This window comes from Lynx canadensis, chromosome A1 (assembly GCF_007474595.2).
Source record: "Lynx canadensis isolate LIC74 chromosome A1, mLynCan4.pri.v2, whole genome shotgun sequence".
Classification (NCBI taxonomy): Eukaryota; Metazoa; Chordata; class Mammalia; order Carnivora; family Felidae; genus Lynx; species Lynx canadensis.
The window spans coordinates 210943994-210971483 of record NC_044303.2 but is presented as its reverse complement, the minus strand read 5'-3'; the positions used below and the strand labels follow the sequence as shown (position 1 = coordinate 210971483).

Below are 27490 nucleotides of genomic sequence, written 5' to 3'. Positions count from 1 at the left end.
ATTTGGCTATATGTATGTATAAAAAAAACAGGCTCTATACAGCTACACCCATAAAATATTAATGACAATTTAATTACATAAAGCAAAGAACGAGTTAACATATTTTACTTTTGTATACTTACTGTTTTGTTACATAGGTAATGTATTTTGTTCATCCCTTCAACAACTATTGGATGCTGACCTGGAATCAACCATATACAAGGTACAATGGATACAGGTCCAAGAACAATACTAAATTTAAAGAAATTCATACCATGAATATATAATTTTATAGTATTAGTAAATCCAAAGGTTAAATGCAAATACTCATTTCCCAGAAAATAAACACGACTTAATCAAATGTTAGCATGCAGTTACAGTGTTTTTGAAGACATGACTGGAAATCTTTAAAATGTTTGTTTTATGACCAGACAGTGTATGACTGAAAAAATAAATATCTTAGTTAGATATTTATCAAATCCAGAAATTTATTTTAACTATGATATCCACCAATGTGATGAATAGTCCAAATTAGTTATCAAACCCTATTCTAAATTACCTCTTCAAAAATGATAAATTTTGAACTTCCTAAGTCCATGCATTTCTTAAATTCTTTCATTTTCTCCACAATAATCAAAATGTAAAACCTTACAATTATTTGACTACATAAGAGAACAATTTTAATTGCAACAAATTATGTTTTATGAACTTTGCTATAAAAACTCTTCAAGGGATGAATAGGATCTTCTCATTTACTTAAGATGATTTAGGATTTTCAGTAAGGTGATCAATCTTTTTGTAGATGTTGTCACATTTATAGTAGATAGTGCTCATGAACAGGCAACCGACTGTCTGTGGGTCCACCTCGAAGGATCTGTGATATAAATTTAAAATGTTAGAAAATGTTACATTCAGATTAGATTTAATATTGAACACAACTGAACATGAATATGCATGAAGATGCTTACAGGTGATGAAATGCAAAATGTAGAATTTACATTTTATATGTAACATTTGGAAATTTGCTAATTTTAAATTTTAAATTTTAATTTTTTTTAACGTTTATTTTTGAGACAGAGAGAGACAGAGCATGAACAGGGGAGGGTCAGAGAGAGAGGGAGACACAGAATCTGAAGCAGGCTCCAGGCTCTGAGCCTGGAGCACAGAGCCTGATCCGGGGCTCGAACTCACAAGCCATGAGATCATGACCTGAGCCAAAGTCAGACGCTTAACCGGCTGAGCCACCCGGGCACCCTGAAATTTGCTAATTTTAAACATGATATTTCAGATAATTAAACCCTTCCTTAATTCATGGGAAACAAAGTTTAAAAAATTGGACTTTTTATTGCTTTCGTAACAGTTCAGCATTTGTATGCATCGCCTCCCGGAGAAAGTACTAAGTGAAAAGGGAAAAATGGCAGAGGAAGAGGGGTTCATATGGTTGACATTTATTTTCCATTATTTCCATTGTTTCTCATATTGTATGAAGGTAGTTGTATATTACTCTTTCCTAAAATGGAATATAATAAAATACAGACTTCATAAATGTGACTTTTATTGATGAGAGAATTTTGCCATTTAATCCTTATTTCATGTTAACATTTCTAATAGATACCAATTCATTTTCCAATAGACCCTATTTTATTATTGACAATACAAACATTATAAAAGATGATTTTATTTATACATTTCACACATTTTGAAGAATAAGAAACTATTTAATAGTGACAAGAAAAATCATATTCATTTAGTTCTTTGGCTCACTGAGTCAAGCAACCTATAATCCTGATCTGCATATATTTAAAAAAAATTTTAATGTTTCTTATTGAGAGAGACAGAGTGTGAGTAGGGGAGGGGCAGAGAGAGAGGGAGACAGATTCCGAAGCAGGCTCCAGGTTCTGAGCTGGCAGCACAGAGTCCAACGCAGGACCTGAACTCACAAACCTTGAGATCATGACCTGAGCCAAAGTTGCATGCTTAACCAACTGAGCCACCCAGGTGCCCCCTGGTCTGCATATTTTGTACATTTTGATTACATTTTTTAGTATTAGGCAAAGGAAGATATTTCCTCAAGTTTTACACATGTGCTTTGATAGATTCTTAAATTATGTGTGATTAAGTTACCTTTAAGATTTAAAATAAATAAAAGTTGGAAAAATGCTTGCTAACACACTATCTTTGTAGGTATGTCGCTCAGTTCTCTGTAGAACAGAATTCAGGCCTAAGTGAAACTATTACTGAAAATACTTGGCTCCATTTATATAACAAAGCAGGACTTATTATTTCCTAGACAATCTTTTTCTCCAAAAATAATCATAAGTTTTTGTTTTAAATCTACTCACCAGGGCAAGCACTGAAACCTAAAAATCTGATAACTACTGGTTCTATTTTAACCTTGCTCAATTCATGAATCCTGACAAAAAAATAGTACTTTTTGGCCTATGCAAAAAAGGTCCTTGAGAATAAAGCAAATTCCAAAAAAAGGAGATAAATAGGAGTTTCAGTGTTTCAAGCGAGCTTTGCCTGGTGGATCCATTGTAATATGTTTATTACATTTATGATGTATTTATAAAGTTCTTCTACTATAGCCAATAATAGGAAAATGAGAACAGGTGAAGAGAAATATGAATAAATAGGTAGTTTCAGTGTATGAATGTAATACTTTGTGGTATTTTTATTAAATTTATGCACAAGTGACACACAGGCATCAAAATGAGGATGACTTTTGGTAAAATCCTGATGGAGGCCACACATAGAAGGCAGTCACTTTCAAATCCACTCCTCTGATCCAAAGAGCTAGGACTCTAATTCCCATCTGCTTTATTTTTTTATAAAAAATTTTTAATTATTTATTTTATTATTTTACAGAGAGAGCGGGGGGGGGGGGAGAGGGAGAGAGAGAGAGAGAGAGAGAGAGAGAGAGAGAGAGAGAGAGAATCCCAACCAAGCTCCACGCTCAGTGCAGAACCCGACACGTGGCTCCATCCCATGACCCTGGGATCACGACCTGAGACAAAATTGAGAGCCGGATGCCCAATTGACCGAGCCACCCAAACGCCCCCTCATCCACTTTAAACATACCAGTTCCATTAAAAACAACAACAACAAAACAATTTCATATATTAGGATTGTGTAGAAGATTTCTTTCTTATACCTCCGACCTAACAAAAGAAAAATTATTTACCTGATCTATTCTTAGTTGCTTTGATGAAATCATCCTCATCCTCATCACAGCTTTCACAGTTTAATTGTTGGAGGATTGTATCTGACTGGCTTTCCGCTTGGTTTACATCTTCCTGTTTACCAAAGCTTCGAAGTGCAACAAGCCGATGATGTATTGCCGCGTACAGATACCCTGTATCTTTGGCACTGGCCTGCATGAGGAAAATTAAGTTGTTAAGAATATAAATAACTGAATAATAGCCACGTTTTAGAGATTTTTAATCTTTCACTCTTAGGAAGGAATTATATGGCAGAAATCTAGGATATAAATAACCCTAGAAGTTAAAGGGTAAAAAGCCATACATCCTGAACCAAACAAATTAATCCAAAAGTGAATAATTTTATAACAGGTCCCTATTTGTGCGTTTTAAACTGAGAAATGAAATTTTTGATGTAAAATTTCTACTTGAATTCAAGACTATCCCTCCTCCGCTATTTTACTATTTTTCTATTTTTTTACTATTTTTCTATTTCTAATAGAAAATTAGAGGGTTCGGTGAATAACAGACCTCCACTTCCTTTACATCACTTTGTTTAGACATCCCAACAAGCCTCACAGCTCTGTGGAAAAGCAGAGCTCATTAAAGCAGTCTAATATTGCATCATAGAAGTCAATGGGCTGTCCATTGTGCCACAGAGCCATCCTTATGATATTGTATCATAAACACATCATAAGTCTTTGCTTTCAGTACTTTTCTATGCTATTTTTAATAGTTGCTGTTAATATAAAAAATGGTGGTAACAATCACATTTGTATAACATTTACGGTTACTACGTTCTTTTTTTATTCAACACTTACAACAAAACTATGAGTTAGTCATTTATTCCATTTATATTAGCAAAAGCACTTAGCACAAGTATTTAATTTATACTTACTTCCCACGTCCCTTTACAGATGAGGAGATATGGCTCAGAAAGGTACAATGATTTGCCTGCATTTACATAGCTAGTCAGCAAATCTGCTGGGCTCGAATCCCAGACCTTTGTCATCAGAGTCAGTGCTCTTTTAAGGTAACATGGCAGTGGTTTACATTTTTGTATGTTTTCACAATATCAAAGAGAAGGTAGGTAAATTATTCTCTTTGCTAACCCTCCAGAAAGCTATCAAACTTTTCAAAGCAAGAACAAACTACATGCCAACTGTTTGGGAGAAGGGTCTTCAATTATATTTTTTTCATTTGCATGTTCTTAAGTTCCCTTAATTACTTTGGGGCAAAAAATAACTATAAATTAAATAAAGTATTTTTGTTTCTCATATTGTGCTAAATAATCTATAGAGGGTGTTGAGTAAATAAATGTTGACTCTTGACTGATTTAATTTTTTACATTATGTGCAAAGATGTCATTTTTCTTTAGTACGTTAATAAATATTGAAAGTATTTAAAATATAAATGCTACTCTACCACCTTCACTTTCTCATATTAAAATTTAAATATGCCTTTCATTAGTCAATATATTGCCTTTGGCTAAATTCATTTAGATATATTCATTCAAGAAATTCAGAACAAGAAGTTAAAAATAAAATCACAATGACATATTTTTCGGATAACAAATTCTCAATGCTTAAAAAAATTATAATTCCCAGGAAGTACCATAAGAAAATGCTGGCGAGAATGAAAACTGGTTCAGTCTTTCTGAAGAGAAATTTGTCAAGACAAGTCAAGCCTTTTCCCAAGAAAATTAACACGTGTACAAAGAGAATTCCTCACATCTTTCTTGTGGAATTTATAATAGTGAAAGACAGCAAATTACATAAGTATTTAACAAAGCAAGATTAATGGAATAAATTATGGTGCAGAATAGAATTCTTTTCACCTTTAATGACTATTTAATGACATGAAAACACTCATTTTCATTGATGAGTGAAAAGGTTACGCATGTGTACTTCATAATCAAGTATTAGCAATCGAATCTACCCAACCATTTTATAAAGTGTATCATTATAATCTTTATTGGGCAGATGAGTAAAATCAAGTTAAGGAATCTATATAACCTGCCTGAAGATCATACAGTTGGCACATTATATACATATGTACACACACACGTATGCTGAAATGACAAAAATGTTAATAGTGACCATCTCTGGGAATGGAATTTGGGGTGATTTTTATTTGCATTTAGCAAACTAAATTTGGTTTATTTAGCAAATATCCTGTAATCCTATAGTTTACAGGGTCAGTGCGGGTCACACATTGAGCAGCAGAATCTCATCATAACTAATAGTCTCAATCTCAGTGACAGTGGCAGTGGGCTGCTTTACTCACTCAAAACCAGGAGATCCAGCCTGGCGGGATATCAGGTATTGTCTGTCTCCCTAAATGGTAAACAGGGTTTGGGCATTATCTTACTCTAACATCTTAATACTCAGTATCACTTATACCTAATAGTGCACTTATTGGTAGTTAATAAAACTTTTGGTTTTTCATCATTGGGCACTTGCCAACTTTTTTTCCATTACTGTATGGAAGTTTATTTACTTGCATTGTTACTTTCCGCCTGAGTCATGTAAGTACCCAGTCTTCTCCAGTCTTCTGGGTCTCAGCTCATGTGGGAAACCTAGCCTTTTTTTCTAGCCTGATCCCTGCCAGCTCTCTCTCTCTTGTGCCTGGATTTTGTATTTGAGGTCAAGCATTCCTGCTGCCAGGAAGAGCTAAAGCTGTGCTCCCATCCTGTTACCTTGGCGACTGACACATGTCCAGAATTGGAATTTGCTGTTGGACTGGTTGTTTTAACTTACTAGCCCTGTGTTTTTCCATTTCTCAGGGGGTCCTTTCCAGTGATCTCAAAGCCTTCTCAGTTTCAGCATTCAGTGTAAGCACTGGGCTATGTATTCCACTGGACTCCTAGGAGCCAATCTTGACAACGGTCCCTTTGGTAACTTTGTAAGATTGTTGACATAATTTCAATGGAAAAAAAAGTGTGAAGGTTTGAAGCATATATCAATACAAATGTCTTGGGACACATGCCAATTGGTTACTACAGATTTTGGTGTTAATCTGTAAATTTCATTTAAAATTTAGGTCTCATGTTAAACTGTAAACAACCAAAATAAATGGCTGGGTTTTTGGGTTTTTTTTTTGTTTGTTTGTTTTTGGCCAATGGTGCAAGTTATTATAATACAGTGAAAAAAAATTAGCAATTGCAGAGATCTATAAATATAGTAGGATAATCCTCTATCACTGAAATTTGTTACTTACCTGAATTAAAAACACTTTGATGTTATAGTCTTCTAAATCAGTAGCTGTTATTCGTAAATTTTTGTGGTTCGCTCTTTGAATCTCCATTTGAGCCCAGAGTTTGCTATTGAGAATCAGCCTCAGGCTGCCTTGATTGCGCATAACTAAAACAGGAAGGTGAATATATAAGACTACAGAATAGTTGATTCCTTAACCTTCCCCGGGGAACTTGCCATTTTTTGAAAGTGAAGTAAATCCTCTAGTTGTTTTTCAGACTGTATTTTCACTATTAAATTGTAATTTGGCTTGATTATAAGTTGGTTTTCAAATTGGCTTTACTAGGTTGGAAGACCGTTTTTAGCTTAAAAGCTGGAATTATTTTTTTACTATAATAAACAATGATTACAATTTTAGAATTCCTTTGAGGACTTAGTGGTCTGAAGAATATTTATCCAAAATGGAGAAAACAGAAGCAAAACCTTAAGCCTTCAAAAAATGGAATTAGCTAAATAAATGATGACATGGCTATTCAAGATAATATTACAAACCCATTAAGAATATTAAAGAAAGATCATTACTGATGTAGAAAGGTGGTCATGGTATATACTATGTAAAAAGTAAAATCAGGTTACACAACAGTGTAAATACCATGCATTGTAAATTTTGGCAGGCAGTGGCCAGAGTGGCATTGAACAAGAGTAGAAAACAACTAGCACCTGCCTTGGGAATAATACTTTGTTGGGTTATTTAGAAACCTGTTTGCCAGTTATAGAACTGAAAACACGGTTCCTGTTCTCTCAGTGTGAATTCTATTCCTTACTGGTTTCTTGAGCTTGATATCTGAAACTCAATAAAAATCCATATACACGGATCCCACTTCCAGTGGTTCCTTCCACAGCTCTGATTGCCCAATGTTGGCCAGTAAACCTACACATGCCGCCCAGATCTCTGCCTATGCTCACTTTCGGTTTGGACCTCTGAACAATGTCCAGTGTGTCTTTTCAGATGCCAAAAACTTTGAGAGCCTCTCAGTCTGACTGACTCCAGATTCCTACCATCACTATGGATGTCAGTAAACACACACAGGATTCAATAACCACACACCTTAATTTCCTTGGAAACTGACTTCATCTCGCCCCACACAATATGCTTAGAATGCCAAGAATGAAATATAGGGCAAATATCCTTTTTAGGAAAAACCATTTTCCCTTCAAAAATATCATCATATTGCTTTCAATATTACCGAGATTACTATTTAGGGGTGTGCTGGGCTGTGTCATAGATGCATTATCTCACTGAATTCTCACAATTGCTCAATAAGTCATGGAGTACTACTATCCCCATTTTAAGCTGATGTAACTAGGCTGTGGGGAGATTAACTTGCCCAAGGTCACCAATTAGTCAGTGATAGAGGCAGAACCGAACCTGTGTAGTTTGACATCAGAGCCTGCTCTAAACAGGAAGATCCTACAGCACATTAGAAACAATATTGTTTTAAACAGTGATTTGTTGACTATTTTATAACACATCTCCAGAAAATGATGTGCGCCTATTGGAAATTTTACCCTGAGAAATGGCAGTTTGCTTTACAAAATGATTCCTTACTTAGTCTCGACTGGAATGTTCCACAGTCACTGCTTGCTGTGTCATTCAGCCTCAAAGCTCCTCTGCCCCTTTCAGTCCAGGACTGTGTTGTTTTGTTGAATATAAAAAGCTTGCAGTTGATCTAAAGGACAATTTTTTGAAATGTCAAATATATAAAAATTTATTTTAAAATGATTTCTTTCTATGCTACAACACTTTTATTTGCCTGATTTTTACCAGAATAACCTTGGTTAATGATTTGTAAACCAGCTTAAAAAATTTATTTAACTTTTAAAACATACAATTTTTGAATAGTTCAAATATCAAAAAGCAAAAAGATGTACAAAATGAAAAGTCCTTCCCAACCTTTGTTCTTCGTCTGTCAATTTCTACCCCCTGTGATCAGGTGATCACTATTGCTAATATTTTGTTTATCCTTCCAGAGATATTTGTGTTTATATGCATGCCAGCGCCCATGTCCCCTATTTTTTCTATAAACAGTAGAATATCATACATACTTTCTGCATCTTGCTTTTCCACTTAACAAATATATTTATATGTACCACGTTTTAAATGAAATTTAATGTTATTCAAGTTAAGTAACTTTATTTGTAAGTAAAGGAATAGTGCAAGTATTTGTATGCCTAAAATTTTTCAAAGAATGCAGCATCAGAACTAGGATGTGGTACCATGGAGCACCATACTATAATTTAATGCTTACCAGCATTAAATATTACTGTGGAAAAGAATCCCACATGACTTGTTAAAAATATAGCATTCCAGGGCCCCACTGCTAGCAGTTACTTCAATGAATTGTGGTTAAAACCGATCTGAGAATTATGCTTTGAAGCACACTTGTATAGTAAATGTATCAGTAAACCATGGGAGAAGAGAAGAGAAATGGGGAGATTTGGGGGTAAAAACAGATGGATAAAAAGAAAGAGAAATCTGTTCCTTGTTGGAAAATGACTACCTTATTTCATGTGCCTACGCTGATGGCTACGTCACTCAACATTCAAATCCTATGCATGATACTATATACTACGTGTGTGAAATTCTTGCTTTATATGAAATTCAAAACTTATTTAAAAGAACTTTTCAAAGGAAACCAGAATTTTTCTATCTTGAACTGAAATCTATTCATCTTATCATTTAAAAATGTCCAGTGTAAGTAGAACTTTTAAATCACACAATAATAGCACTGATTATAAACACAGGCATGTAAAGTATAAAATGTAGGTCTGAAGTTCTTTTAAGACAGGGTCCCTGGCTGTCTTCTTTCTAAGAGACTAATGTGAATGGTTGTAAACCCAGTAACACATTTTCCTGAAAATTACCCGTACAAAAATAAGAATACAACAAAATATTGGCTTAATCTTTGGAAGTGTCTAGCATGTTTAGTTAAGCAGCTCAGTCTTCATGAAAACTATACTTCTGCCTTTAGTTTTAAAGGTGCTTCTGCTGATAGAAACTTGGTTTCGTGTATGTAAGTGCTCCCAGAAAGAGCAATGTGTGATATACAGACCTTCAACACATTATGTTCAGCTTCCTCCCCTGTTACAACATCAATTTTCTGCAGCAAGCATTTGGGTGATGGCTTAGAAGAGAAAGCAGCAGCTGATTCGATTAGGGATATATTTTTAATAGAGTCTGTTTGTAAGAAAAAATGGGAAAAGACACGTAAAGACTCCATTTTCTCTACTGTAAAAGTTCCTTGTTGTCCCCATTAATATACATGTCTCCTTAGCTTTTTATAATAATGAGTGTTACCAAAAATATGAAACTACTTGAGTTCAGATAAATCTCTTTAATGATTCCTCATATCCTTAAGTAAAAAAAAATTTAATGCTTATGTATCATACAACAATATTTTCTATGCTTTAATCTTTGCCAAAAAGTTTTAAAGTGTTGCATTACTGTTTTTGTATTTTATAGCTATTGAACAGATGACATGGAAACACAGGAAATATAATAGTTGAATCAAATTTTTTACAAATCAAATAATTCTTACTTGAATTTAGAGAGTTGACAGGAAATTCTAGTACGGATTTGAATGGTTGTTCCTTGGTGTATGAATCATTTTCAGGTTGAGATTGGGTGAGATGTTGAATATCCTAGGTGAAGGAAAAAGATGTATTACTTAATTGTATCCCCATATATCTGCAGTAAGCCAAAAGATACCTTTGTTCCACTTCAACAGGGCAAATGAACTCAACTGCTCTGTTTTTGTTTTGGACTCCCTGTGTGCTGAATGGGGAAATCCTTCCTATCATCAGAGGACCCTGGTTCTCATCCTCAGGAAGCATAATCTAGTTACCACCAGCTTATTTCAGGTGGGATCTAGTTCCAGGGACAAAGGGAGAAGGTTTGGAGACCAAGAAGGAGGTAGCAGCTGTTCCATGCTCCCACCAGACTAACCTGATGCCTAGAAGGAGACGTAACTATCATTTCTTTTCTTTTTGTTTTAATGTTTACTTCTTTATTTTTGAGAGACAGAGAGAGAGAAAGAGCAAGGGAGGGGCAGAGAGAGGGGTGGGGCAGAGGATCTGAACAAGGCTCTGTGCTGACAGCAGAGAGCCCGGTGTGGGGCTCGAACTCATGAACCATGAGATCATGACTTGAGTCAAAGTCGAACGCTTAACCAGCTGAGCCACCCAGGTGTCCCTTATTTCTGTTTCAAGGTATTTCAGTATTCCCAGCACTTCACTTTATACCCACTTCATATGAATGAATGAATAAATAAATAAAGTTGTCCAAAGAACGCACTAGCTGTCTCAGAGCTCATCTTTACAGAAAGAATTGTAATTTTTCTCCCAAGACAATTTATTTTTTTTTAAGGATATTCTTTTTTAAAATGATTTATCTTTGAGAGAGAGAGAGCATGAGCAGGGGAGGGGCAGAGAGAGAGGGAGACAGAGGATCCAAAGTAGGCTCTACAATGAGAACAGAGAGCCCAATATGGGGCTCAAACTCACCAACCGTGAGATCATGACCTAGCCAAAGTTGGATGCTCAACCGACTGAGCCACCCAGGGGCCCCTTTCCCAAGACAATTGCTGCCAACAATTGCTTTTAAGGCTACACACATGGGGCTTTGTGCGTGTGCTATAATCAAGGCCTGTGAAAAAAACCTGAGTCAGCCATGCCATTTCTGATACTGGAGAGCCCCCTGGAGAACAGGGAGAATTGGAACGGTACTTCAGAATTTAGGTTTCTATCTTTTCCTTTATGAACTCAAAATTCTTCCACATTATTTAACTGGACATTAAGATATTCTGTTAAAATTGGTAGAGTTGGGTGTGATTTTTTAAAAATTTTTTAATGTTTATTTTTAAGAGAGAGACAGAGGTGAGCGGGAGAGGGGCAGAGAGAGAGGGAGACACAGAATCCAAAGCAGGCCCCAGGCTCTGAGTTGTCAGCACAGAGCCTGATGTGGGGCTCGAACTCAGACACTGAGAGATCATGACTTGAGCCGAAGCCAGATGCTTAACCGACTGAGCCACCCAGGCACCCAAGACGGGTGGGATTATTTCCATTTGAAGAAAATAAACACTAAGGCTCAGAAAGTTTAATGACCCCCTTGAAAAGCACATGGTCAGCAAACAAATCAGGAAGGCATTCTGACCACCAAATCACAAGGCCACAGGATTATAGGATTAACTAGAGGACAAATACAAGTGATCTCTATAGCTCCTGCTGTCCTCAGATGTTATCAACTTAAAGAGACAGGAAGTACAGTTTCCTTCACAAGCCAGATTTAAAGTGCCCATAGGAAATATATGCAAGTACCTCCCTAAACCAAATTTACAATCCCAACTGTAGTTAATTTGTTCAGGGATCTCTCTGTCTCCCCTTAGATTATAAACACCTTTAGAGCACAGTGGCTCCCTTAGCTTTGTATAACCACTTACCCAGATGTTTTTCAATCCTGGTTGTACATTCAAGTCACCTAACACCTACCCTCACCCACAGAGACTCTGATCTAATCTGTTTGTGGAGATGCCCTAAGAAATCCTTTAGTGGCTCACCAGATGATTGTTAACACGCAGCCAAAGCTGAGACCAATGCCAGTGCTTTAGATGTCATGAGAACACAAAACATGTTTGTTGAATTGAATTGAATGTTAAAGTTGATCCTGTGAGGCTTGGGAAATGTTTTATTTGTGTCTGTGACATCTTATAGAAGCTGTGACTAATCTAGTGCCAAATTTGGGAATAAATGGTTTGGAAGAAATGTGCCTGAATGTATTGCCCAGGACTTCCCTCTAGAAGTTGGTCCATTCTGGTTCAGATCCAAAGAGGTGAGTCAATAGCTCTAGAACTGTGGAGTTGACTTTCATCTTGAGAGTGAAGGATGGTGCCTCTAAGCTGAAAAGCTATGATACTACTCTTGGGATTGGGGTTCGGCCTGAGGCAGGTATGGCATAAACAAGGTCTTCAAAGTGATTGATTTGTGAAAGCCCTAAGAAACTTAGAATAGACTGACCTCATGACTTGGTCCTTTTGTTATTCTGAGGCTTTACACAGGTTTTAAAACCTTTGTGGCCTCCTCTGGATCCTCCATAGAACTAGTAGCCACAAGATAAACTGGTCACCTTGGCCTATGTCAACCAAGACCCTGGTCTGGGTGAAAGCAGCATGAAGGTGTGATGGACCAGGTGCACAGCCTTCACTTTGCTGTCTATTTCCCTGCTGTGCTTTACAAACATGCTCTGTGGAGGATGGGGCAGCAATGGCCTCTTGGACGAGGATGCTCGATATTAGATAAGGATGATAGCAATACTAGTTAGGCGTTTCCACTTGACAAGGATGTTTCCCTAGGCAAGTTAAAGTCTTATTATTTTCCTCTTAAAGCTAGCAAAAAAAAAAAGTTATAATGATGTTTTTCACTATAAAAGCTCTAAGGGGAGGGTTGTAGTTAATAAGAAAAAATAAATAAATAGTTTTAAATGCACCATGTTATGAAAAAGGCTATCAAAAACCTACATTAAAATATCGTTACCAGTTGAGCTTGTCTATTGCAGATGATTCTGGGATTTCCATGCATACCTTCATTTAACACACGTGAAAGAACTATTTAATATTTCTCATCAGTAATAACGTTATAATTATACAATCCCCTTCCTCTGCAGGTTCCTGTCTATTATTCTAACAACTAGAACTTGCTTCCCAGGAGAACATTTCCATTAAAGAAAGAAAATGTGCCTTTGAACTCAGGAGTTAAAGTATGACCCAATTTAACATTGTTTTAATTAATTTGCCTCCAGAAACTTGAAGTGACAGCTTTTTATATAATAGACACCTTTGCCAAATTCTTACCAAAACTCTTTCTACCATGTTTTCTCCAAACACGAAATCAGAACTGCAGCTTTTAAAAGAATACTTCTCTTCATTTGGTTGACATCTAAGGAAAAGAAATAAGCATTTGCTATTTAAAATATATGGATAAAGCCATGTTAAACCTTAGCACATGAAATAGTCAAATGGTTTAGTAGATTTATGTAAAGCATAAAAACATCTGTTAACTCTTACTCATCTGCAGATATTGAGAAATGAAGGGAAAACTGAGATAGGTACTTCCAGGGATAATATTTAAAATATTTCACAGCTGTGACAGTGCTAGTTGAAACCAGTCCAAACATGTGTCATGCCCATCACTCTTCAGGCCGTGTGATCAACCAGGGGCTGCCCAGCCCTTATCTTCTTGCTTTTCCAGCACAGCCACTGTCAGTCTCTAATTTCTACTCTCTTCCTCCACAAGTGGCCAATGCTCTTAGCCACCAGAGACCTCCAGAGCAAAGGCATGACCAATGCATCTTGTCAGTGATACTTGAATGTGCATTTGTCTAATTTGGGTTTTTCGTCCTGGAACTTTTTTTTTTTTTTAATGTTAAAAGTGTTCTGCATGATGAGAAACTCAGAAATACAGCTGTCTATCTGTAGGCCGATGTACTCCGGGGTCCACATTGCATCCCTAGTATGAGCTGTAGGTGAGCTCTGTGGGACCCACACGGGCCCTAACCATGTGAGTCCGTTTATGTCCATGGCTTGTCTTAATCTCCTCTCAACTCAAACCTGCCTTCATGCTTGATGATACCAAGAAATACTTACTTTCATTGTGCACATTTATACTGCTTTCTTTTGTTGTCTATCCAATGTATGTCAATAAATAATGAATAATAATTTAATAGTCAAAGTAATTTTAAAAAGGGGAACATCAGAGAAAAGGTAGAAAAGGCTAAGCTAGCAGTCAGATAATTAATTCCCAACTAAATAAAAATTTAGCTACACAGTTTTGAAATATTCTCACCCAAGTCAATGAAAAAGTGGAAATAATCCAATATTAATAGGATAATCTTTATATATTAGAGATATTGGGAAAAGCATTTTATTTTTAATTTTATTTTATTTAATCCAAGTTAGTTAACATATGGCGTAATAATGATCTCTGAGTAGAATTTAATGGTTCATCACTTACATATAACACCCAGGGCTCATCCCAACAAGTGCCCTCCTTAATGCCCATCACCTATTTAGCCCATCCCACCCACCCACCTCCCCTCCAGCAACCCTCAGTTTGTTCTCTGTATTTAAGAGTCTCTTATGGTTTGTCTCCCTCTCTCTTTTTATCTTATTTGAAAAGCATTTTAAACTTGTGTTCTTTATAAAATCTCAAACAGAAATCTTGACAATTTATCTGCGCAGTATCAGAAAGTTATTTTTCCACAAATGATTATAATGGTAAAAGAAAGCAAGAATAAAAGGATATCCTCTCTGTGTCCTCAGCATTAACTTACCCTGCTGATGTAGCACCTAAACAATTCTGTTTCGTAGTCAGCAGGACTGAAATTCTGGTGCTGGGTAATTTTTCACCTAGCAAACAGGAGCTCCCCTCAGAAATCTGAAAGACAATCCATCAGAAAGTTCCTTTAAGTTGCCTTAAAAGGAGCATCAGACAAGGAAACAATAGTTACAGTTAAATGTATTGAAAGTTTACTGTGTTCAAGTACTACTCTAAGCATTTTTTTCTTTTTTTTTTCTTTTTTTTTAAGGTTTATTTATTTTTGAGAGGGAGAGAGACAGAGAGCGAGCGGGGGGGAGGGGCAGAGAGAGAGGGAGACACAGAATCCGAAGCAGGCTCCAGGCTCTGAGCTGTCAGCACAGAGCCCGACGTGGGGCTCGAACTCACGGACTGTGAGATCATGACCGGAGCTGAGGTCGGACGCTTAACCGACTGAGCCACCCAGGCGCCCCAACTCTAAGCATTTTATGTACATTATCTCATTTACTCCTCACAACATCTCTCTATAGGTTGTATGTCTATTATCCACATTTTACAGTTTACAGATGAGTAAACTGACCTAATGAGTTTAAATAATGTGGCTAGGCTTGGGCAACCAGGAACGGGGTTGACCTTAGAGCCAGGGTCTGTCTGACACCAGAGACTGTATACTTAGCCATCATATTCAGAAATCCCACCTCCTTTTGTTACTTTTATCTTTTTAGCCACATGGAGTTAATTCTCATTTCTAATTTAGCAGATATATCCTTCAGGACTGTTGAACCCCCCAAAACACCCTAAGAGCTTTACCAGCACAGCCACCAAACGTTGGAGGGAATCCCATTCATCTCTTCATCTAGAAATTTTTGACTGGTAACTTAATCAACTAGTTTGTGTGATGTATATACATATGCACATTACCTGACTAATGTATAGATGAAGGTGTGAGCAATTTTTTTTATTAAATGTTTATTTTTGAAAGAGAGAGAGCGTGCCAGTGAGCCTGCCAGTGGGGGAGGAGCAGAGAGAGAGGGAGATGAAAGGTCTGAAGCAGGCTCTGCACTGAGAGCAGGAGAGCCCGATATGGGGCTCAAACTCAGCAACCATGACATCATGATCTGAGTCAAAGTCAGAGGCTTAACTGACTGAGCCACCCAGGTGCCCCCAGGTATGAGCAATTTTAGAACCGGAAGGAGCCCTATAAATTATCTGATAGAGTGTCCCCAATGTTTTCTACACCTCACCCTTCCCCCAGCAGGGATTTGCAAAGATGTTGCAAGGAGTTCCATATCTTTTTTAAATTTTTTTTTAACGTTTTATTTATTTTTGAGACAGAGAGAGACAGAGCATGAACGGGGGAGGGGCAGAGAGAGAGGGAGACACAGACTCGGAAGCAGGCTCCAGGCTCTGAGCCATCTGCCTAGAGCCGGACGCGGGGCTCGAACTCACTGACCGCGAGATCGTGACCTGAGCCGAAGTCGGACGCTTAACCGACTGAGCCATCCAGGTGCAAGGAGTTCATATCTTTAAAGGTAGATAGGGTCTGTTTCCACTTCAATTTCATATCAATCAATAAAAATAATTTTGAGCATTTTTCCCTTTATAACAGAATTTATAGAGCTGAGAAATATGTATGAAGAGAATACATGCTGTTGGCAAGCAAAGATCAAAGTGCATGCCTCGTGACTCGGTCACTCAAATGACTTAACTCTCAGCCAAAATGTACTTTTATTCTTATGTACTTAAAATATACTCATATGTAAAACAGTACATATGCTATATTATATGTATAGTGCATAAGTGACCATTGATTAATGACAGAATGAATGAAAATCGCTGATTTTATATACAAGTTAATAAGAAACATGAAAATAATAGTTCTATGAAATCCACCGAGAGATAATTTTCACTAGATCTATAAATTACATTTTGTCAGAATTCTTACATTGCATCATTATGCTTAATACATTTATTCAAGAAGAAATGCTTGCAAACAATAGCCTGTATATTTCTCTTATTCTTTATCATTTAGGAAGAAAATACAAGAAAAATATTAATAAACTTTATTTTTAAAATATATAATGCAAAAAAATAAAAATAAAAAAATAAAATACATAATGCAAAATTTCAATAAGCCATGCCAAATAAGAAATATTGATTTATAACATGTAACAAAAATTTTAATCTATAATTTATAGTATATACTGTTCCAAAATCATATGCAATATAATAACATTTAGAAATTAGTCAACATATCATACTTTTTTTACATACTTTAACACAAATTAAACAACATGCATCATTTCTTAAATGGATAAAAGTAAGAATTTATGTAATATGGTAATGATTATTAGATTATATTTCAATGAAAACTTTTAACAATCTACTGATTTGAAAGTTTTTTGAGAGAGAGGGTGCAAGTAAACGAGGGGCAGAGAGAGAGGGAAGGAGAGAGGGAGAGAGAAGCAGAGCTCGCCCAAGTGGGGCTCATGTTTTTACCCAAAGCAGGGCACGAGCTTACAAACCGTGAGATCATGACCTGAGCGGAAGTCAGAAGGTTAACCGACTGAGCCACCCAGGCACCCTGGTTTGAAATTTAAAACATGGTTTACTTAAAACTCATACCATATACCATGCAGAAATGATTAAATGATTTTTAAAATTCAAAATAGGTCTCATGAAGTCATATCTTACAAAAAAAGGATTTGAAATTATAAAAATATTGTCAAATGCTGACCAAGTTCAACTCTCTCACTTCACTGATAGAGAAGATTGGGTGCTTTGTCCAAGAATGTAAACATAGTTAGTGGCAGAGGTAGGATTACTACCCATCTGATGTTTTTTTCATTGCATTGATGAAATGGCTGGTATTATCAGCTTCCATGTGTCACTCTCTTTATGTTCAGTATGGAAAACAAAACAAAACAAAACAAAACACGTGACCAACCCTCAACAGTTTAGCTGGAGACGAATGAAGGATGGCATTACTCTCAAATTCCAACCTACTGGTTTTGGTACCATTCCTCTCAACTATTGGCTTCTGGAAGACACAGCAACAGAATATCCCCAAACCCATATCTGCATGGCTTGAGCAAAATGGCAATCTCCCTAGAAAGGCCCACACTGAGGAATTCAGTCAGCCACAACAACTGGAAGAGAGACTTCTTCTCTGTCTTCAGAAGCTTCCCCAGCCCTCCCAATTCCCTACCCTGTGGGGGTAGTTCCCTGCTCCCATTATCCATGAAGGTGGGTCTGGATGGATACCTGGTGTGACCTCAACTGGCAAAGCCACACTAGGATGTCAACCAGCTGGAGATGCTGGAAGCCCATGTTCCTTTTTTGACTTCTGACTCCTGGAGCTGGCCACCTCATTGCTCCCCCTATTCTCACGTGGGATCAGTGCACTGGAATAAGACCCCAGAAGTTTCTACCCCAAGGGACTCAGTTTTTCAGCTTAGGGGAGACCACAAAACTAGTTCCTAGAAACTACTCTCCAGTTTAAGAGGACAAGTTGAATAAGGTTACTGAGGGCTTTTTGCTATAGTCTGGGGTGTTTCTCCAGCCTGGCGGTGACCTCAGCAACAGAACAAAAGTCAGGCAGCCCCTAACTTTGGATGTAGGGCCCACAGCTATCTACTAAATGAAAGACGGAGAATTTGTGTCAGTCCTGCCATTGGAAGTTCCTTACCTTATTTTTCGTTTTGTCTTTAATCTTGCAGGATTCCAAGGTATCGTGTCCAAATGTTTTTCTTGCTTTTTCACACCTTTGAGCTTGAGGTGGTTGCAAAACAGCAGGTCTTAGAACATGTTCAGAATGTTTCACGGGACCTTAAAAGAACAGGGTTCAAGAGTCAATATATCTTTAGGGAAATACTTCTTCCTCCATATTTTGACCAATGTAATGCTTATTTTCTAAAGCCATCATTAAATGAGGGGTTAATGTTAACTAACCAAAGTCAAAATAGCCAATGAATTGGTTAGTGCTTACTTTTGGCCTAGATTTTACCCAATAACCAGTCATTTTGACCATGGGACTTGGCTTACCAAATATATTTTTTCATGTTTTGTCACTGGGTCCTACCTCGATACCCCAACACACACACACACAACAAATTAAAATATAAATGGTAAAATGTAAAATTTCAGAGGTTCTTGTAATAAACTACATACCTTGTTCTGCACTGTTCATATCAACATTCCTTTGCACATGAGTTGATGTCATAAAAACATTGTTTTTCTTCACTGTAAGAAAAACAATTTAGAAAAATTTAAATCTAACAGGGTGTCAGTTTCTACATGATTTGGGTTTTAACAGTCCTGTCTTAAGCTCACCAGTAGATGTCACTGTTGGCAGTGTGCTGAGAAGGCAGGTGGGCTAACAATGACTGATGGCAGTGAGTTTTGCCACATAGTTCTGTTTACGTTCAGAAATATAAGTGAAAATTGGGCAACTAATGGAATAGGCGGTCTTCTCTAGAATCATAAAAACGAGTACTGAAATGAGTACATATTATGAAATCTGATGATAGTGATCCCTATGTGTACGTTAATATGTATTTCTTATAAAATGTTATGAACCTATTAGCAAATTCTGCCGCTTTCTCTACCCTGGTGATACCTACAGACAGAAGATGACTGTTATGCTAGGTGATTTTTCTATGAGGTGTGTTCATAGTATGAAGAATATGGTGGTAGCTGCAAATACAGAATTACTGTACATTTCAAAGAGATCATCTCTTCGTTGCAAACTGCAGAAACAGCAACCTTCGAGCATTTGATTAGTGGAAATGAGAAAAGAATAAGAACTGCTTCTTCTAAGTATTATAACATATTATAAATGTTGGGGTAGAATTGCTTCTCTAATTCAAAGTGCAACTAAATGGTTTATGATCTTTATTATTGAAAACGAGCACCAAAGGGCCGTATAAAGTTGTACTATTTTTCTCCATTCCAACACCACCAACATACTGCACAACATAAAATGGAATGATGCTTACTGATATCAATGTTCTTTAGTCTTTTTGTGTATGTATGTCTAACTTAAGATACTAATAAATCGAAACAGTTATTCAGATACTTACAGCCATCCCTTTATTTTATGCACAAATACAATAAAACAAATTCTCTAGGCTAGGACCCCAATTCCTCTTAATGTCTGTAACTTGTCAGTGAGGTTTAAATGGGGTATATTGGGGCGCCTGGGTGGCGCAGTCGGTTAAGCGTCGGACTTCAGCCAGGTCACGATCTCGCGGTCCGGGAGTGCGAGCCCCGCGTCGGGCTCTGGGCTGATGGCTCAGAGCCTGGAGCCTGTTTCCGATTCTGTGTCTCCCTCTCTCTCTGCCCCTCCCCCGTTCATGCTCTGTCTCTCTCTGTCCCAAAAAATAAATAAATGTTGAAAAAAAAAATTTAAAAAAAAAATAAAATAAATGGGGTATATTGAGCTAGAAAGTATTTCTTCTGTATCTGAAAGGTATCTGACATATATGTTGTTTAGCCATGCTTGGAATTATTAATAAGAATATAAATTCGTTAGTTTGAGAACTCTGTGGCTCCCAGGTAGAGAGGGATCAGTTGAAAGGAAGTGAATAGTTTGTATTTTTTTAGTTTCTTAGTGGCAAGATTAACTTGGAAAAGGCAGCTGGTTGTTCAGTAGAAACAAACACAAAAAGAATATAAATCATAATTTTTATGTAGAGAACGTTCCAACCATCTCAAATATTTTGTAATGATAAAATAGATCTACCTAGCAAAGCACTACAAATTCCAAATCAAAAGAAGTAATGTTTTAATTAGTGAAAAGTTTAAAAGGAATCATATTCTAAACCTTAGAATATCATCTAAAGCATAAACTTTAGAATAAGAATCTGAAGCATAGCTGTATATTTTGAGTACCATAGGTACCATGAACCATACAGATGCACAATAATAAGTGAAATAAAACAAGTTACTCTGTATGGCTGCCTTACAGAAAATATTTTTATCATAAACATGAAATCCTAAAAAAATTCAAGTTCAAACTTTCTACCAGAAACAAACAGGATTTGTGGAGTTGGGATTCATAAGGTATTCTTCTAATCATACTTGGCTAAGGCCTCTATTTTATTTTCCACTAAAATGCCAGCATTTTATAATAGCTGAGTAAGAAGGTTCACCATCAACGAGAATGGATTTTGAAAAACCAGAGTGTCAGGCTTGAAGTTCCAGAAGCTGTTTATTACCTGGCCCAGAAGGAGGGAAGGTCGGGAGGTCAGTGAAGGATGATGATCTCATTCGATTCTGGGACAAGGTTGATGCTAGAAGCAAATTGCAAACTAAAGTCAGTAAGGAGGTTGGTTTTTGTGTGTCTTTTTATTTGAACTTTTGCTGTTTCAGAAAAATTTCTAAATCACTAGTTTAGACAAGATTTTGTATGCTTATCAGTAGAAATAAAATGTAGCTGTGGTGAGAATTATAAATTAATTTCTATTTGGACCAATAAATATCAGAGTGCTCAGCACGTGTAAGACACTCTATCAGGCAAGAAGATGACCCCCAGGAACTCACAGTGGGAAGCAGACACGCACACAAATAGCTGTAGTACAAGGCAGGGGGCAATGCGGTCATTTATAAAAGGGATCACCAATGAGCTTTGAGTGGAGAAGAGGGGCAAACTAAGTTATGGATTTACTCCAAATACGTACACGATGAAGTTCTTAAAGTGTTCTTTTGAAGGCAAACATCTGTTTGTTTAAGTAGGTGGTTACTTAGGGAGAAATGGCAGTTTCCTCTAATTACAAAGCTAATGCATACTTAATGCAGACACTTTGGAAACACAACAAAATATAAGGAGTGGGTAGAAAACCCCAAATCACCTGTAATCCCATTACCTAAGACAACCACTGCTGACATTGTGGCTTATGTCCTTTCCATCTTTCATCCAATGTTGATAAATTGAATTTGTACATAGTGACTCACTATACAATCCATTTTTAGACTGCTGTTTTCATACAGCAATTTATTACATTTTTTTTAATGTTTATTTTTGAGAGACAAAGCACGAATTGGGGAGGGGCAGAGAGAGAGGGAGACACAGAATCTGAAGCAGCTGCAGGCTCTGAGCTATCAGCACAGAGCCTGACTCAGGGCTTGAACACACGAACCATGGGATCATGACCTGAGCCGAAGTTGGACACTTAACCGACTGAGCCACCCAGGGGCCCCTCATACAGCAACTTATTATAAACATTATCTGATGGGTAGACTTTTAAAACATTTTCCATCTGGAAGGTTTCTCAGTAATTTCACACTCAGAGTAAACGTAACAGTGAACGGCCAACAGTCAGGTCTATACCTACCTCCTTGAGATTGAAGATGTGTAGTATGCAAAGTAAAAGATGAAGACCTTACGCGCTTTCTCAGAAAACCATTAGACTCTGTAAGAAATTCAATGTGAAGGGTAAAATTGCTTGGATAACAAATTATCTTCAAGCAAAGATATGGAAAGGTAAATAGAATTACCTCTTGCCTACATAGATCATCATCTGATAACATGTTAACTCCTGAAGCACAAGTTTAAATACTGGGGGTAACAGCTTGGTGATTATAAAGCAGTAGACATATCATCCTAGTAAGAACAATTAGAAACAAGTGGCTTCAGCAAGAAACTGCATACGAATTTTGAGATCGTACAGAGAATGTTTTTGGCAGGTTGAGACACAGGCAATGGGGAAACAAGGGAGTTTAGTGTCACTAGGGTCAGGTTCTCAGGACCTACGTGTCATCTGTCAAAACAAAAGCCACTTTCCTTTCATGTTTAAACACAAGAAAAACCATTACATTTTACACAGTTGTTGCCACATGTCTACATGCTTGTGCCTGCTTATTTTCTTTGTATGAAGATTGATTTTGAAATAAAGATGTAAGTCATTACCATGTTCTGCTGCTTCGTACAGGGTGTCTTCTGCAGGTCTCTGGAAAGAAGCAAAGCTGTCAATGAGAGCTGAGTACTTGCTGATTTTAGGTCAGAATTCCACCCTGTCACTTGATCAGAGAATTCTCAAAATTCTATTCAGATGGGCCAGGTTAAAGCCACTCACCTTTGCTCACTAGGTATGTATTCAAGAAAAAGCAAAGTCTTCGTAGAGCGGTTTTGCATTTCAGTGACTGCAGAATTGCTTGCGGGAACTGATTTAAAAGTTGGTTGGTTTTGAAACACCAACTCTCAAGATTCTGAAGCGGTTGGCCTGGGGTGGGGCCCAGGAAACGGACTTTTCGACAAGGGCTTGGGGTTGAGCTTTTCTTTAGTTAGTTTTGTGGGTCGTAGGGTAAATGACCTGGCATAAGCAAGAACGAATAACAAGAAAATCCTAATCAAGCTAAAGAGAAAAGCCATGAATCTTATCGTTCGTCTTTCAAAGCAGGTGCTTTTAGTTACGAGGCTGAAAAGGCAGATAAATTCTTCAAGATCCCTTTTAAATCAAGTATCAGAGTTTAGAACTTATCTGGTACCCAGTTTTAAGCTAGGTCAGTGGTGGAGACCCACAAGGAGTCTCAGTCCTCCTGACCTATTTCAGTCCTGCCCCTTTCCAAGTCACTCCAAAAAACCCTATAATTTTGGTAAAAATGGTATGTTATTCATAGCTTCAAGACAAGGCCTCTGGCCTCCCATTTCAGCCAAATCGCTGCCAGTAAAAACCAACTATATAAATATTCTGGAGGCACTACTCTGCTAAGTAAAGAATAAGAGCCTAAACTAAGGCAGCAATGATATTTAGTAACAGCAGCTTCTTGAGAGATAATTTTCTTGGTCAGAGTGAAAATCAAACAAAGAAAAGTAGCTTGGTCTTACCTTAAAAGTTTGTTCTCTCTTTGCAAAAACAAATATTGGCTGAGCAATGACAGATTTTTCTGTAAAAGGAAAAGAACAGGCAAAAAGTCAAATCATATTCTGACATTTCTAACACCAACTACGAGTATTTGAAGATTTTTTGTTTTGTTTTGTGTTTTTCCCTGCCTTTAGGTAAAATCCAAACTGTTTACATGGACACTAGAACTTGCATATTTACAAATGATTTTCAGTTATTTACAGATATAAATAGTTGGGGAAAGTGATAATAATGTGTTTCGACAAATAGTGAGCTCATCCCATTAAAGAACACACTTTAAATGTTTAAGGAAAACAAAGTATAATTACCTGCATTTAGAATATCATTAGGACATAATGATTAACATGTTTACTTTTAGAATGAAAAACCACAAAGGGCTGAGAAATCTCATCTAAGAACAGTTCTTCTACTTGGGTTGGATCTCAAGTAGATCCTTAGAATAATCCAGAAATAACTCATACTTTCTTGATTAGAGGAAAATACTTGCCATGTTTTAAATATTTAAACTAAGAATCAGTCTTGTTAAAAAAAATGTTTCTACATTTTGAGAGAGAGAGAGAGAGTAGGGGAGGGGCAGAGGGAGAGAGGGAGAGAATCCCAAACAGACTCTGTACTGTCAGCATGTAGCCCAATGTGGGGCTGGAACTCATAAACAGTGAGATCGTGACTGAGCCAAAATCAAGAGTCAGATGTTCAACCGACTGAGCCACCCAAGGTGCCCCTAAAAATCAGTCTAAAACAGTGTTGTAAAGTAGATAAACTTTGTCTTCAGCCCCATTGACCTTATTAATCTTTTATATTTTCCTATTTTAGGTAAGACAATGGAGAGAAACTCATTTATTCTAGGGTGTAAATGAGAGATAACAGATTTAAATATCAGCACTCCAGAATTCTTAGGGAAAATGACGTTTGTTAAGAGCTTGGGCTCTGTAGTTAGGGAGGCTTGTGTAGCACTCATTCTTGGGGAAATAATATGTTTGTATCTTTAGTTTCTTCATCTGAAAACAAAATGAAGATTATAACAGTACTTACCTCTCAGAGTGTATGTGGCAATGGATTTTTAGATATAATTGCTTAGATTTTTACAAGACAAAAAAAAAAGCTTTAAAGAAAGAATATTAAATATATGGCACGCCACCAATCCTTAGCTGACATTGACCACTTAAGACAACACTTTCTTTTTTAAATTGAAGTAAAAATGACACTTTCTTAATGAGCCCAAATATGATCTCAGAATTTTTCTCATTATAGGTTTTCAATAGCCATTACCAGTATATTGTCCTGGCATACAAGCCAAGGTAATTTGCCATCCCTGGGATGAATAAATAAAACTCTCACTGAGGAGTTTCAAGGAACCGCCAATTACATTTCGTTATATGCCAGAAAGGGGTTCTCCAGTTCCCCATATTTGAATCACGTAAGAGAGTGTCAAAACTCTGCCAGGCCACTCTTGCCAAGCTCCTGGGGCCCTATGACCTGGGGGTACTTCTTGTGGTCCACGGAGATAACCTGCTCAGTTTTTCATGCAAGTTTTTTACTGCACTGTCTGTCCTTGGAGCCAAGTGAGTCCCAGCAGAAAATACTCAAGAACATACTGGCGGTCCCATCCACATGAAACTATGGTTCAATTCTTTATTCCTTCTCAAACAAGCTCCTGTTCAGCAATTACATTAGAGTTAAGAAATGAGAACTCCAGTGACTTTGAAAGAAAATAGGCTTCGTGAATGTGTAGGGGAATACTTATGCAATGGAATTATAAATCAGCCTCTTCTAAACCAAACTTAGGATAGTTATGCCTAAAATAGCATGACGAGGCCTAATTCTAAACAAGTAACACGTTGACTTTCCCTCAATCAAAACATTCACCTAAACACAGGCAAAAGCACTCTTCAATGCAGCATTAAGGAGGAAATCGTAAAGGGTTACTTGCAGCTTGGAGAACATATGATAAAGTAAGAATGTCACTTTTATTCATTAATTCAACAAATATTCGTTGGGCATCCTTTCTGTGCCAGGCATTGTGCTGGGATGTAGGGATACATTGTCTGATTGAAGGTTTATTAGCCTCAGCATAGCCACCTTCTCTCCCTGACTCCGCCCAGCACATCAGTTGCAAAGCAGATAATCTCCATACCTCCTCTTCCATCTGGATTCTGTTCCCCTCTTCCAAGCAGTTCTTTTGGCTCCAAAGCCAAAGCCAAAGGTAAGCATTTATCCAGCCATCGGGTCCATAACAGTTTTTTTACTTAACCCAGTAGGAAATTTTCAAAATAAAAGCAAGGTTCTTATGATTTTCTAATTTTAAGTTTATGCTTTTTTGCTTTATAATGTATTCATTAATCGTTTTTCGGCCTTTTGTCTAAGATCAAGTGTATAATGTATTAATTAATCAATCCATTTATTTAAAAAAAATATATGTATTGAGGGTTGACCATGTACAAGCCACCTTGCAAGGCAAGAGAGAGAGGATCAGTGGTACAAGATGAGGCTGAAGGTGAGTAAATATAAACTTTTCCTCCTTCTAATATGTACCATAATTCCCCTCTCCCCCAGTTTTAGGTGGGTCATAAGGCCTTGTCCCTATCCTTTATTTTCATATGTTTCATCAAAACGTAACTGGAGGATTTTCCCAATGAATCATCTAAGAGAAGGAGGTTCAAAAGGATCTGCAGAGCCAAAAGCAGATTCAGAAGAGGAGAAAGACACTGAGCACGGAGCACCCCAACTCAGAGTCCCAGTGGGGACAGGACCGGCACCCTTAGGGGCCCCAAATTTCTACTACACAGCAGAGTCCTGCGGACCGCCTCTTGCTGCGTTGGGATTTGGGGAAAGGTGAACACTGAATCCTCCACACTGGATAGAACCAGGCTGCCCTAGCCGGGGCCAGAAAGGTTGTGGAAACGGACTTGGCAGGAAAGAGAGTGGCAACAACCCCTCCCACTGAGAGGCAGGTGATGCCAAATGGGTCACCTCTTAATTGCTACCAGGACTGGAATTATCCACTTGGGCCACAGCCCTGGCAGGTCCTGCCTTTTCCTCTCCCTTTCTTCCTGGACCTATCCACATGTCCGCCACATCCTCTTCTCTAATTTCTTCTCCTTGTGCACTGTCTTAGCCCAGGCTCCAACATTGTTCATTATGCCCCTGTCCTCTCCACCCTCTTTGACTTGTGTCCAGCTCTCTAACTGGTCAAAGCATAAATTTGGGAGCTCGGAAGTCAAATAGTCCTAGAACTGTATTTTTTTTTTAATTAATCCAAGCCTCAGTTTTATGATCTATGTCTCTGTGTATATATTTTAAAAGCTTGTCATGAGGCTTGAAGCAATGTATGCATATAGAAGCATCTCGTACAGCTTCCTCCTCAAACCCATTTGGAACAAAGCAGAACCATCTATCATCTATCTATTCTCTATATTTGCTCACATCTCTCTATATATCCAGATATTTACAGTACATTCCAGTATCTATTTGCCTATCATCTATCTATCTAGCATCATCTATCCACACATACATAAACATATAGCAATATATCAGACCACAGGTTGCACAGGAGACATTCAATAAAAGTGAGATTCCCTGTCCTCTTCCCCTCCAGTCCGATATTACCTGTGGGTACCCTGTGACTCTTGTTAGTCTGAGAGAAATGCCTCATTGTTCCTCAAAGATCTTTCTTTTTCCTTTCACTCACTACCATATTCTTATCCCTAGTTTTCTTCCTCATTTCTCTTCATCAAGCCCCTATCTTTCTTCTTCTTCTTTTAATGTCAGGAAGTTTCTGAATTCAGGCTGTGGTCCATACAGAGTTTTAGAGATTGTTGGTCAAAGTGTGGACCAGGTAGACCAGAAGCATTACTGGGTGTTTGTTAGAAACAGAAACTCTCAGGCC

The 27490-nt window shown here is 37.4% G+C and overlaps 1 protein-coding gene across 2 annotated transcripts in view; it reads right to left on the bottom strand.

Annotated features, from left to right (window-relative positions):
- Positions 1–446: 446 nt before the first annotated feature.
- RANBP3L (RAN binding protein 3 like) overlaps positions 447–27490 on the bottom strand; it is a 45442-nt gene continuing 18398 nt past the window's right edge. Inside the window, exons 2-15 of one of the 2 annotated variants that reach the window (XM_030331184.1) lie at positions 23568–23626; positions 22650–22689; positions 22075–22152; positions 20959–21033; positions 18911–18982; positions 18429–18568; positions 14757–14860; positions 13279–13363; positions 9973–10075; positions 9487–9611; positions 7983–8103; positions 6399–6541; positions 3164–3353; positions 447–853 (exon numbers count right to left, since the gene is read on the bottom strand). In XM_030331184.1, coding sequence (XP_030187044.1) covers positions 810–853; positions 3164–3353; positions 6399–6541; positions 7983–8103; positions 9487–9611; positions 9973–10075; positions 13279–13363; positions 14757–14860; positions 18429–18568; positions 18911–18982; positions 20959–21033; positions 22075–22152; positions 22650–22689; positions 23568–23626 — 1379 coding nt within the window. In that variant the 3' untranslated portion in view covers positions 447–809. The remainder of the gene's footprint in view (positions 854–3163; positions 3354–6398; positions 6542–7982; positions 8104–9486; positions 9612–9972; positions 10076–13278; positions 13364–14756; positions 14861–18428; positions 18569–18910; positions 18983–20958; positions 21034–22074; positions 22153–22649; positions 22690–23567; positions 23627–27490) is intronic. The other variant, XM_030331194.1, reaches the window with a different exon arrangement.